The sequence below is a fragment of the Plectropomus leopardus genome, chromosome 16 (genome assembly GCF_026936395.1).
Source record: "Plectropomus leopardus strain MGB_pleo_1.0 chromosome 16, ASM2693639v1, whole genome shotgun sequence".
NCBI lineage: Eukaryota > Metazoa > Chordata > Actinopteri > Perciformes > Serranidae > Plectropomus > Plectropomus leopardus.
This window is the reverse complement of record NC_142191.1, coordinates 21,195,361-21,209,803: the sequence shown is the minus strand read 5'-3', so window position 1 is coordinate 21,209,803 and position 14,443 is coordinate 21,195,361. Positions and strand designations below refer to the sequence as shown.

Genomic DNA, 14,443 nt, shown 5'->3' with positions numbered 1-14,443 from the left:
TGAACACATAGATTACGATTACACGCAACATTCATTTCTTCACTGCATCGCAAATCACAGATATTATCACAATTTACAATGTTATCCCAGGCCACTGTTTAAAAATAAACCAGCTCTCCATCCAACTTGCCTCCTCTTTATTTTTTCCTCTGTGCGCGCGTGTGTGTGTGTGTGTGTGTGTGTGTGTGTGTGTGTGTGTGTGTGTGTGTGTGTGTGTGTGTACATCCTTCCCTCCCTCCTTTGGCTGTAAACTTACTGACCCTCTTTGCTGCAGCAGTAGTGCTCATCTCTGCATTGACTCCTTCTGTGGAGAAAATCAATACGCCGGGGTCAAAACAGCCACTGAAGGAAGGAGTATTGGTAACACTATAAAACCATCAGCACAGGATTTATTGAGGATACAACCGTGTTCTCAGTACAAAGTATTAGTCTTGGTGTAAATTTTACCTCAATCTGTGTTTATATGTACACACATACACTGTAGTATGTCTTCTTTTTAAGTAAGCTTATTAGCATCTGATAATAATATTAAGTAAAAGCGTTAAAGGGGCTGTAAGCAAAATTCAGAAGTTGTCTGGAGACGGTTCTCAACACGGAGGTGGCTGAGCTGGTTATGGCTGGGGGACAATCAGTGGTGTTAGCAAAATAATATTGGAATCGGCCAACATGATGATATGTGCCAATATCACAAACCAATATATTTAAATTTTTTTCACTGACAAAAGGGAAGATGTACCTTAAGTTGAAGTATTTTTCTTATTTTGCACATTGAATGAATATTACATGCACTGAAAAGAATTGTATGTTATGTCTCAATCTGCTGGTGGGCCTTCACGATAAGAGTATGCATAATATGATGTTAATTCCACAACAGAAGAGAGAATACATCAGTGTCGGTATTGGTTATCAGCCAATTGAGTTGTTATATATTGGCATGTTAAATATTAGCAAAAAAAAAAAAAGTGTGCATTCCTAATTACAGTAAAACGCTACTTTGCTAAACGGCGCTTTGCAAAGCTTGCGTCGGCGCATCACAAAAATAGTTGCTTCATCCGGTCATAGCATGGATTCCACCAGATGCAGCCCACTGCTGCAGCTCAAACAACGCCACAGGAGTACAGCTGCTGTTAACAGTTTGTCCCCACACACGATATATTAGGATTATCAATATGTGGAATGTGTTTCTGTTTGCAGCAGTCACTAGAACTTCCTGCACCGCTGCGAAAGGTATTCAATGTGTCACCTAATGTTGTTATTGAGCTGTTTTATATTTTCCGTTTACTTTAACGGCCGCGCACCATTGAGTAAACGGTTTCAACTAACGTTACAGACCGCTGTAGGACTATGTGGTTACTGCTACAGTCTGTACAGTCAGTTATTTTCCTTGCCCCACACTGATGCATTTGCTAGTGATTATCTAAACTGTATTTTACTCCAGTGATGAGCATTTTAGATTTAGTACTGATTTACTGATTCTCCCATTCAGGGATACAGTTGCTTTTATATACTGTAAAGTGATTAAATTCATGTTTCACAGCAATCTAGAGTTTCAGATCAAGTAATTTTCTTGCATCAGGCATCTGACAAATAGGGTCTATTATGATAATACTTATCATGATTAATGTCATAAGTCGTTAGATTTGTCAAGAAAAAAATAGTCGATTGGTGCAGCCCTGGAGCTGGCAACGCTAAACAACAGCAACAGTGCTGACAGAGCTAACAATGTTTATGAGGTTGGATGCTACACTTCCACTATGGCACCAACAGCAGTGACTGACTGCTATATGAGCAAAGTGCAATGTGGCACAATGAGCTAGCAAGTGGGGTGCACACATGCACTAACATGCATAAGTCCGGTGTACTGCAACAAACCACGGACAAGCTCAGACTACAAAACACACACACACACACACACACACACACACACACACACACACACACACACACACACACACACACAGGGGGAGTATGACTTCACTGCTCAGGATACCATCACTCAACTATATATCTTTACATTGCAAGTAAGTATTTACTGCTGCATTAATGCTTTTAATGTCACATACAGAACCTTTAAGAAACCAGGCAACAGAAAGACTTGAATGGCCGTAAATTTACACTATTTATGAATTTGAACACACTCGCACACTCATGGATGCTTGACACGCACTGGAAACCTCTGATAGGCCTAATGTGAAGACATCAGCCTTTCCCCTTTCCACACATGCCTCTCACCTCTCAGCACTCTCAGCCTCTCAACGCCAGTGTGCTGCCGTTAAAGTATCTTTGGCTCCGTGCCTGCTGGTGTCCATGCCGCACTCATGCTCCTTATCAGGTGTCAGATGTGGGTTTGGTGTCACTGAAGCTCAGTTAATTTCCATTCAGACTCCTGCTTTTTGAGCTTTATTGCATGAACCAAATAACAAAACAAACGCTCATCACTCTTTAATCTGGATTAAATGCAAATTATGTCTTAGTTTTTGTCATGTTCTTTGCATTTTTGCTAAATTGTGTTATGTTTATTAATTTAGCTTTCTCAGGTTGAGCGGAGGATCCACTGTATTAGCCTACAGCTTCTCCACCTCTCCTTTTATGCTGTTGTATAAATAAAAAATTTTAAAAATCAAGAGGCCATCTTGTGATGGGGTCACTCCAGCCATGATACAGAGATCCACGGCATAAGCCAGTGTCCACCAGGGGCGTAAAGTGGGGTGGACCACTGGCTTCCCTACTTCCTAATTATTTCTGCCATCCATGCTCAGCCCACACCACACCCATCTTCAAACAAGGTTTTCATTCTACACACCTGCAAAGTTTCATGACAGCATCTTTCACGGCTGCAATGCTACAGCACTGACAGAAGTCTGGCCACAGACAGACAGACAGACAGACAGATACATACACACACCTGCCAAAGTACTGAAAACGTCTTCTATGGTAGCTCCTGCCACAATCGGTGATTTCAGGACCACATTTTGCCATGTAAAGACATCGTTGAACTTTAAGCCCTGCGTCTATGATTTATGTTTGAGGTTAAGTTCACACCAGGTAAGAGCGAAACCTGTTTTTGGTTTTGGATGGCCATATACAGTAAAATACCAAAAAATAATATAGTTAAATATCTTGATCCTACTGAGGTGTGGCTCTGTGAGTGTTTTTTTTTTTTTTTGTCAGATGAGTGAATGACTAAAATTTAAAATAGTGATTTGACAGATTTGACATCTATGGCTTATTCATACAGATGTTTGAGCCAGAAGTTACTTTAAACTCCTGCATTTACCTGACAGGAGAAACATAAATGTCATCACAGCATCTTCGACGCCAAAAAGATGTAGCAGGATTTAGGTTCAAATTTCATTTCATGTTTTTCTTAAACTACATTTAAAAAAATGACAAATATTTCTACCTTGTGCCTTGAATAATGAGTCCTGCAAAAACCTTTAGCTCAAATGCATAAGAGTCAGAGGCAACACAAAGTTGGTTTCATCCATGTGTGTGAAAAAAAAATCACTGAAACACTGAACTAAAAAATGCGATAATTTTCAGGCTTTGTTGCTAATGCTAATGTAGCATAGCTGAAAGTGTCCCGTCCCTAACTGTGTGCAGAGTTTGGAAAGTCCCGACAACCGTGGGAATATGGGACATGAAAGCTTGTGTCTCAGCAGCGAAATAAGTGAATGAACCGTTCAGATGCAACTTCAGCTTCTGAACATTACTGGCAATTAGCTGCTGATAAGTGGACAGGAAAGGCAGCAGACAGCGTGTGAATGTCATGTCAGAGCTTGGATACAACACCGTGGTCTCAAGAGATGAGGATCAGGAGCAAAAGCAGTCACATGCTGACAACAGCAAACACGAGAGGCAGCGGAAATGTCAGTTATTAAAGGGGTTCTCAGATTTGGGCAGTTGTTGAATATGGATCCTTTGATTTGTTCAACCAAAAAATAACGTTCTTATATATGTTGGGGTGGGAGTCTCACAGCACCTCAAGATTCAATTACAAGTCAGAGGGCTGTCGTGCAATTATAAAACGATTTTCGATGCACATAGATGCAAGGAAATTTTTCAGTTTCTATACATGACTTGTTTTTCTCCGTGTTTGACTGCTTTTAAACTTTTTAGGTGCCCTTTTTCCTTCAACCTCATTGAAGCCAAAATGCTTCCATATCCAGTTCAGCCTCTTGTTAGGCTGTTGTGGGATACTTAAGATGGCCCAGTTTCAATTGTTTACACGCTGTAGCATTTCACCCGAAATAGCATACAAAAGAAAAAAAAAACACATAGGAGGTTTGAGCCGATATTAACTTGATTAGGTGTATTTCTGCAGTTTTGCTTAAATGTGAAAGACACTTTCAAAGATCTAACCCTGCAAACTGTACAAGGCATTGTTTAAAATAATAAATGCAGAACAGGATTAAGATGCATGGGTAAAAGCACATATTAAAAGATCAATCTCAAATTTTATGAATCGATATAACTTTTTTCAAATGAAGAGCGATTTGCATAAGATGAATCGGTTATTTTGACCCAGCCTGAATAAACAGCCGTGAGAGAGCAGGCAGAAGAGGAGCTGAGTGACTGAGCTGCACTCAACTCCACAAAAACATAAGATTAAATAAATCAATGCATGGGAAACACTGGGTATGATGCTCTTGCACATGCCCATGGTTGTCTGGTGGGAGGGGCTTAAGACAGAGTTGGGGGAGATACAGAAGGATGCTGTATATTCACATTCTGGCAGTTTTTTGGGGTTTTTTTTGCCTTTTCCAGATTTCTGCCTACCTCAGCATTGTTATCTTAAAAAAACAACAATTTGATTCATCTCTCTGATATCGCATTGATATTTCTGAGAGTTGGCTTGTTCTAAATGGTATGAAAATCAGGTTTGAGTTCAGGTTTTGTTTGAAAATGTGCCTCAGTCTAAACCATGTAAACACACACACTTCATTCAGGCTGGGACTATCGTGATCATTGGGAGGAATTTCTCCCTTTGATGTTTCTCCAAGGGTGACTATTTATACAGCCACCACTTGTTGTCTGGAAAGTGCAAGCCTCTGCTGCTCTGTCAATCCCCACTGTACACAAGCATATAAACACGGGCCGTGCTCACAGTGCTGCTCTCCTTATCGACAGGAACCCAAAGTTCCTCCAGTGGAAATGTCTTTGTTCCCCCCGGGCTTCCACACAATGAGCGCGACTCTCTGGAGTCAACTGAAGGCACTGCAAGCGAAGGCCTTCGCTCATTCCACACATAGCACAGCGAAGGAGCCGACCTTGGTGCGAAGCTATTAAAATTGTTCTGTGCCGAACACGCATATGTACAGTCACCTTGGAAAACAAAAACACACTCTTGCATGCAGCAAAACCTGTTTCAGTCATAGCTTCTGGCTTAAAAACAAAGGGCGATGGGTAGTAAAACACAAATTTCTGTACCGAAGACCAAAGGTACACTTTCCCTCTATCATCCAAGAGTATATCTAGAGTATGTTTCCTTTGATCGACCATATCATATCACATCCATCCATTGACCTTTGATCTCTGGAACTATTTGAGATTGTATTTCAGGCTGCAACTAAGGGTTATTTCCATTGTTGATTAATCTGCAGAGCATTTTCTCAAATAATCAATGAGTACTTTTGTCAATGAAATGCCAGAAAACAGTGAAAAATGCTCATTGCAGACCCCAAGTTGATATCTTCAAATTGTCATTGTCCAGATAATAATTTTAACATCAATATTACTGTAATATAACGATGTAATTTAATGTAGCACACCAGGTAGAGCAAACACCACATGTAAAAAAAGCTGTGTCCTTGTCAGCTGCCAGTTCGATTCTTACCCCCTGTCCAATGCTGCGTGTCATCCCCCCATCTCCCCTTTTCACATTATAGCCGTCCTAACAATAGAGGCAGTAAAAGCCCAAAAACTAAAGTTTTTTTTTTTTTTTTTAATAACTATATGGGAATTTTAACTCAATACCATGAATTAAATACCTCACAGTCAAGGTTCCTCGATCGATCCATTTTCTGTAATCGCTTATCCTCTTAACAGTCATGGGGGGGCTGAACAAATCCCTGATGATTTTGTGCGAGAGGCGGGATACACCCTGGACAGGCCACCAGACTATCAAAGGGCTGACACACAGGGTTAAACAGGTTCCTCCATCCTGACAAGACAAGAAGTGATCAGAACGGTGAGAATTATAATCTTATTTGTCAAACACCTTACAATAAGCCCTCATCATGAATTATTTATGATAATCTTAAAACCCATTCTCTCACATGGGACTAACATGAGAAACTGATCAAGGGCCGTCTGCTTTTGGACCAAGCCTTTACTGAAAAATATATCCATGTTGTGTTTAATAAAAATGTTTGGATTTGAATAGAGGAAGTACAATATTTAATACTGTTACATTGTTAAAAAGAACATTTTTTTATCATTTAGTAATTGATTTCAACTCATTCTGTTTTTTTATTTTATTACTCTATAAAGCACTTTGAATTGCCCTGTGTATGAAATGTGCTATACAAATAAAGCTGCCTTGCCTTGCCTTGACTGAACTTCATATCGTAGGCCACGTTGGGCTGTATGCAGATCTGGTTTGTGCATCTTTGCAGAGTGCCCTGGTTCCCTCATTAAAAGGCCTATTGGATTTTTCCGTTGGATTTTGGATCATTGAAGAAAAACTAAGCTCTGTGGTAAATACACTTTTCTGATTTTTGAAGTCTAAATGCAATCGCCAGAAGTAAAAAGCTAATGTTAGGCTATAAACCAACTATACCACAGTCACATGATTTAATGTCCCCACGGCAACAAGGCTGTAAAGTTTTGTGCAGCGCGGTGCGGCATGATGACGTTCTGTAGTCTCATTTAGCCACTTATTAGTAACCTTCTGTTTAAAGACACGTAAAAGCTTCAAAGTTCATGAGTGAGGTATTTACTAAAGCACTTTATGTGATGGAACAAAATATAAAATTGTCTTAAGCTTGTGTTAAACAAAGACCTTATTTGAGGCTTCTAACCAAAATCCTATTTTTAAAAAACCCATTGACTCTGAGAAAAGGGAAATGGAGGTGCTGAAATACTAACTTGTTCCCGGGTTTTGGGACTCGTTACTGGGGCACTTGATTTTGCAGTGTTTCAGTCTAGAAAAGTCATGTGACCAGGTGAAGAAGTCATGTGACCATATGTTGGAAAAGTCATGTGACCATGCAGTGTGACATCATCACACAATGTGACATTTCATTCTAGTGTCGGACCGTCATGACACTGTGTCGTCTCTACTCTAATTTCTTTATTCAAGGCAATAATCATTCACTGAGGAGACGAGATTTCAGATTTTCTCACCCAGACACACCTTTTTTTATCACTACATTGATCTAGTTCAGCCGGAACTTGTGAAAAACACAACTACTTTAAGACCAAAATGTACGGCTGAACTTAGCCAGACTCTTCTGAGAGACTGCATCAAAAAGCAGCTTTACAGAGCTCTTTTTTTGTGTATCCAAAGTCAGGATAGCACTGTTTTTCCTCACCATGATGCAGAGCCAGGACACCCCAGCTCAAGAGGTGCAGGACCTGAGAAAAGGTCTCCAGGACTCTGAAGAGCACAACTTAAAGCTGGCCTCAGAAAACACTGTCCTGAAGGAGCAGATTTCCACTGCAGGAGAAGAAAAAAAGAAACTCTTGAAGGCTCTACAGTCAGAGAGAGCCATCAGGAAACAGGCTCAGTCTGAAAAGAAAGCCACAGCCAGGGAAAAAGATGAACTGATCCTATCACTTCAGCTAAGTCTGAGTGAAGCCCAGAATGAGACCTTGTCAATTAAATTCCACTGGACTGCAGAGCTCAACCAGGTCACTGCACTCTGGAGAGAGGAGAAAAGGAGGCTCAAAGAGACCTGGGAGAAGGAGGCTAATAACATCAAACTTGCCTCAGAGCTAGATGCCAAGCGCAAAACCCTGCAAGAAGACTCTATCAGAAAGTTGAGCAAGGCTGTCTTGGAAAAGGACAATGTGATCAGCCAGTTAACAAGTGAAAAAAAGGCTCGTGAAGCAGAACTTTTGGAGGGTAAGGCCGAGCTGCAACAGAAGGATCAGATGAAGCATGAGCTGGCTGCAAAGGAGGAGAGCAGCAAAACTTCACCACATGGAGGACGAAATCAAGGTCCTGACAAAGGACAACACTGACCTCCAAGAGCTCGCCAAAAAGACTGACAAGGAGAAGGCGAAGATGAAAAAGGAGGCGGAGAAGGCAAGGAAGAAGGAAGAAAAGAGGCTGGAGAAGGAGAGGAAAAAGAAGGAGCTCTACATAGATGACACTGCTGTAAAGATCGTCACGAGCACCAAGTTCCTGGGGGTGCACATCACCAAAGACCTGACCTGGTCCCAGCACACATCCGCTCTCAACAAGAAAGCCCACCAGCGGCCGCACTTCCTGAGACAGCTGAGGAGAGCACCCCCAGTTTAACTGTCTGCTAACATCCAACTGCTGACCAGAAGCTTAAAGTCCACAGCAAAAACATCAACACTTCTGGCCTGAGACGAGCCAGGTCCTCCAAAATAAAAGCACCATTGGTCCCGCTTTGACTTATTTAATTATAACAATGCTTTTTAAATTTCATTATAAAAGTACTTTATTTGACTTTGTTATAACCGTATTTTATTAAAGGTTATTACAATAGTAATACAATATAACAACTTATATGACAGTAGCTACTTTAACTTTATTGTTATTGCAGTTAATTCAATAATTTTGTATGTTAGTTAACATTAGTTTAAAGGACGATTAAAAATATCAAGATATATATATTTATACATATATATATACATACACACACACACACACACACACACACATATATATATATATATATATATAGTGTATTTTGATACAGCCTTGAAACATCAAGTTATTATTTCAAAGCCATATGGCCCAGCCCTTTTAGCAACCAATATATTAATAATGGTTGATATATATGTTTACTCTAAGACAGACATTATAGATGTATCTACCATACAGCATCCATCTACCAGTTCATATCCATCTATCTATCTATCTATCTACAGTATCTATCTATCTCCTTTCTTTAGGGCACTGTAACTTCAGTTTCCTCTGCAGTATGACTAAACATTTTCTTCTGATACTGACAGATTCACCAAATCACGCTCTAGCGAATGTATAACCTCCTACATACAGTCTCAGCATGGAGGCAGACAAACGTGGACACAAACACACGCAGATGGATTTTCCCTAATGACTTGCCTCACGGCAGCAGTCAGCAGGAGCTCCACAGAGGATGAAATCCTGTTACAGCTGGCTTTTCATGATGCCTTTAACTGCATTACATTCCCCTCTAAAGTCTAGATCCAATTTCTCTATCAAACAAGGTAGCACACACAGCCACGCTGTGACAAGGCTGCCTGCCTTTAATGTCGTAAAAAACAAAGTATGTTTTTCTTCTCTCGGTATCTCCAGTGGCTGGGCTCTCTGGGTAGATGGGAAGAGGAACTCAGTCAGACAGACGGGGGTGGAAGGGGGAGCCGCGGGTGAGTGGATAACTCACTTGACTCTGGTGGATGTTTGTGTGTGAGTAGTGCTCATAATAATAGAAAGATGCCTGAAAATCTCCTGCACAAGTACATTTTGTTTGTCCTCTCCTTAATTAGCTTTTCAGGACTTGGCTTATGAGTGATAATAAGGATGTGCATTAGAAATAAATTAGGTTACAGATGAGGGTTCGGCCTATAATGAAGGGGTCAAAGGAGAAGAAAAACACTTGCTCGTGGACGGGTTTCTTAAATTTTGGTGGTGGCCGCCACCACTGATTTCCAGGCCGCCAACACTTAAAATGGTCAGTGTCGGCAAAACTATAGCAATATAACCATTCCACATCTTCATCTGTTTTTTTAAAATGCAATGACTGCAGTTGTGCAATAGCGCACTGCTGTGCCTGAGTATGTCCGCATCACAGACTGGAAGCAGAGGAATGAAATAAACTTAACCATTTCCTACACTCCAATAAACTTTAATTTTCCTCAGAGAAATTTCCTCCTGTCTGAAGAGCGTCGGTCAAGCGTTGTCCTGATAAATAAAAATAATAATTGTAATCGGTCTGTTAATATTGCTGCTCAGCCTCAAGAAACCGAAGGGTCCGACTGTAGAGAGGAGCAGCAGAGAGCAGCAGACGAGGAGGATTCAGTTGCAGTGTTATTAGGCAGCTATTAATGAAAAGACGACTTTTACATAATTTTAACACTAGAACAGCCATGACAGTCATTTCTCTTTCACCGTCTCTTTCAGCGCCCATAACTAGCTGAAAATGGCTCTTTAGAAAATGGATTAAAACAGCATTTTTATTGGGTAACAAACACATAAAATAATACTAATTTTAATAAAAAGTTCAACCGACTAATATTTCTGGTGACAGCTAGTGAGGGTTACAACGTTTTATTGACTATTCGACTAATTGCATGCATCCCTTTTCTGGACTGGTCGTCGGAGGACAAAAGATTTGTCTTCAAAGATCACCTATTTTATTCAGTGGTTTCCACCCATTTCTGCTGAATCAATTGTCGTTTGACACGCCTCAGCGATCAACAATTTGGCTCTCGGACTATTGGTTGGATTTCAAGGATGCATGTTTGGTTGACTGTCTTGAGGTTTGACCAGTTTTACAAGTTCCAATTTCCCAAATGCCTGCTGTAATAAATTGTAGTGACCTTGTTTCAGTGTTACTGGAGTATTATAATACATGTTGGGGATAAAACTGTCATTTTTACTGATACTGCCGTGACATAAGACTGAACTTTGCCTGTCTACAGCAAACACGTGAGTGACAGAAAACTTAAATTAGACAAATAAGAAGGTAGTTAGATGGGTTTTACCTCCACTACCTCCCTGAGAACAATATGTTAAGTATGTATTAAGTAAAACTGACGTAATGAACTAAAAGAAGAGGAAGGTGGAGGGGCAACAGAGGGTCACATTTCCCCTCCCCCCTGGTCCCAGCAGCAGGGAAACCGTCTGTCTGTTAGAAAGGCTGCAGCAGCATCGGCCACATGTTCCTCTGCAGGATAAAAGGCCTTCCTTATTAAGTCAGCCGTCACATCGGGCACCTTGCCAAGTAACACATCCATACACTTGCTATTCCCAGCTGTGCCCGCATATCACTCAATGCCAACGGCAATTTCCAGCATGACCTCACACAACCTCGATTGAGGGATTTTCTTCACAATATGATTCAACACAAATTTAGACTAATACATTTAAAAGAAAAGTCCAAAATTTTAAAGATCCATGCCTCTTTGATTACATAAATGAAGAACAATAGCTGCAACCAAATGCAACTTGGATCCGTAATAATCCCACAGAGTTTTAATGGATGAAAGAGACTACAGGTCTTAAAGAATGCAATCAATCATCTTTAGGTGGGATTCCCCCTTTAACATTCAATTATGCTTTCATTCAGGCATTGTAATTGAATGGATTGATTGAGTACAGATGGAGTTGACCCCTGGTCAGATACCTAAGGTCGCATCTGTCAAGTGTCAAGTTGAGAGAATTGATTAAAGTATTGAATGGGTCTCTGATTAATTGATTTTTTTCTTCTGGAGAGTGTCACTTTCACCATTTTCCATCAACACAGAGGAGAAATATAGGGTCTGACCTCCACAGTTGGTAACTGCCTTGCTCTCAGATCAGGAAATTTTAAATTACTAAGAGTGTTGTCAGTATCAGACTTCCAATAGCTTAAGGCAAGGTAGATTAAAGACTTTTTAAGCCTTTTTAATGCCATACGGAATTAAGTTTAAGTCCGATTTCTCATCAAGATTTAAGGACAATTTTATTTTGCCCAAATGTTTATTATAGCATAAAACATGAAATATATTATATATGTCAAATGTTAAAAAAAAAAAAAAAAACCTTTTAGAGTGGAACACATAGAAGATAATGAACATAAAATATTATCATAGAGGTATTTCTTTGGTTTACCAACACAAGTGGGAAATATCTGGGTTTTCTGTACAGTTTTTTGTTTCTCAGTCTGATGCCAAATTCCACCGCTCCGATTCCCATCATAATGAGTTTAAGAAAAGGAATTTATTAAATTATTTAACAAAAAAAAAAAGATGTTACCAATTATTTTGAGATTTTACAATGCGACATCAGAAAAAAAAAAAGATTTATAAAATCCTACTTCCCATGTCTGAGCATGATTTTTAAGACCTTTAAAAGTCTAATTTAAGTCAATTTAATACCAATTACGGCCTTATTTTTAGATACATGAATTCAATGCTATTTAAGACTTTTTGGGGATCTGCAGGAACCCTGCAGTATATTTAATTCGCACTGTGTCTTCTATCCTGTAACATGCGAACAAAAAGGTAGAAAAAATGTCTTTTCATGTAAATGTTTGAGATGCAATCAAAGCAACAGAAGAGAGTTTCAGTGTGTTAAATGTGCTCAATCACTTTCTCTCCAGCATTATTGTTCAAACATATTGGGCTCACCTGTACTTGACATGGCTCAAGGCAACATATTTCCGTGACATGCCCAAACCAACCGAGGAATGTGTGATATTACTTTCATTATGTCCTCGCTCATTGTGGACCAGGTGAGTCAAGGCTGAGTCACACAGGAGTGGTAGCAATATAAAAATGAGGCTAAAATGATTAAATGTAAAGTAGACACTTATCTTTAGAAAATATTTGTACTTTTCCATTTCATTAAACCTAACCCACACTACCATTAACACTATGATGAACGGATGAAAGCAAAACCATCACTCAAGGCCAACTTACTCACTTGTACTTCATCAGCAGAGGAAATTTTTGATTAAAAATTATAGATGTTAAATTTTCATGAGCACGTCAGTGACTTTTCATCCATCTTGGTTTAAAAGTTGAGGTTCAAAGTTCATTTTTGACCTTGGAAACATCCGTTAAGAAAACAACCTCACCACATGGTCCATTTAGTGGTGATTATGGAGCTTTTCTGTGCATTTTTCGCAATTTCTAACATTCTACGAAAGGAATGATTAATTTATTAATTGACAAAATTTGGCAGATTGATCAGTAATGGAATTAATTCTGCATTTATGAGACAGCTGACACTAAGAGAAAAGGATGCCATCATGGGACATCAAATATATATCAAATATTAAACATCTGTCTAAATCAAAACTGCAATGACTTATGCTCTCAGCGTCCACCTACATATGCGTCAATCATCAAACAAGATGCAACAACTTCCCAGCACACCCAGTATTTAAAGAGCATTCTTATAACTGCTTCATCTTACGCAATATACAGGTATGTTTCTGAATGGGCTGTGAGGATATTAAGATATATGCCCATTAACATTATTACACTGATATTATCACATAAGGGCTTTCTCCTTGGGTGTTTCCAGTTAGTTGAAATCAAATACATATTCAGTTAAAATACTGCAGGATTTTTCCCTTGAAACAGTAATTTTATTTTACACGGTGGTAAGTTTAAGTGTAACCTACTTCTCCCACCACTGTGCACAGCTAATAAACACTTCTGCTTCTCAGGACACATATTTCCAAACACTGTAAATCAACACCTGAAAACATCATAATGGGCATGCCAAACCACATCTATATCGTCAGCTGCTACGTGAAATCATTTCACAAGAAATGCAGTAAGGTTATAACAATACTGCCCACAGGGAATAAAAGTACTGTCAGGAGTCGCTGAGACAGGAGCGCCACTACCATAGAAACACCTCAACAGTCAGCAGCATGGTTAGCTTACATAACTTCTAACACCAAGCCCTTAAACAAGACTGAACACAGCCAAAACACTGACTTATAACATTAATGTTAGCACAAGCAGTGTGTACTTACAGCTGGCGGAGTGGAGCTGTGATCATCGGCATCTCGGTAGAAATCCAAAGAGAAGAAACAGACGGAGCAAATTAAGCTAGCTAAATTTAGCTAGTTTAGCATTAGCACGATTATTTTCACCACAAAGCCGTCATACTTCATAAGACTGTTAGCAGGCTAGTTCGACATTAATATTATAACGTTAGATAAAAATTAGCAGCAACTTTTTACAGCTATATAACAGCTAAACCTTCTAATAATTATCGTAGTGCACCTGCAGAGTGGGCAGGGCTCCGCAGGTTAAACATCAACACGCCACCATATTTAAAAAGGGTGCGCTTCATTTCTGCAGCAGCCGGGGGTCACGTGATGTGGTGGAGGAGTACACGCGTATTTCACTTTAATACCACAAATACTGTGATACATGATAAAGCCCTGCTTTCAAAACCATGCGTTCAACGCATCAAAAGTTTAAAAAAAAAAAGCAAAAAAAAAAACCATGAAAATAAAAATATATCTTATTTTAAATAAAAATATATTTTATTTTCATATTATTTCTGTCAGTATTCCTTATGCAGAACGGCCAATTTCAG

General features: G+C 39.5%; 1 protein-coding gene across 2 annotated transcripts in view; it reads right to left on the bottom strand.

The window, feature by feature from the left end:
* Positions 1 to 14,118, bottom strand: part of esr2a (estrogen receptor 2a) — a 58,330-nt gene extending 44,212 nt beyond the window's left edge. The window contains exon 1 of one of the 2 annotated variants that reach the window (XM_088089631.1): positions 13,872 to 14,118. In XM_088089631.1, the coding sequence (XP_087945757.1) occupies positions 13,872 to 13,903 (32 nt within the window). In that variant the 5' untranslated portion in view covers positions 13,904 to 14,118. The remainder of the gene's footprint in view (positions 1 to 13,871) is intronic. The other variant, XM_088089629.1, reaches the window with a different exon arrangement.
* Between the last annotated feature and the right edge of the window lie 325 nt (positions 14,119 to 14,443).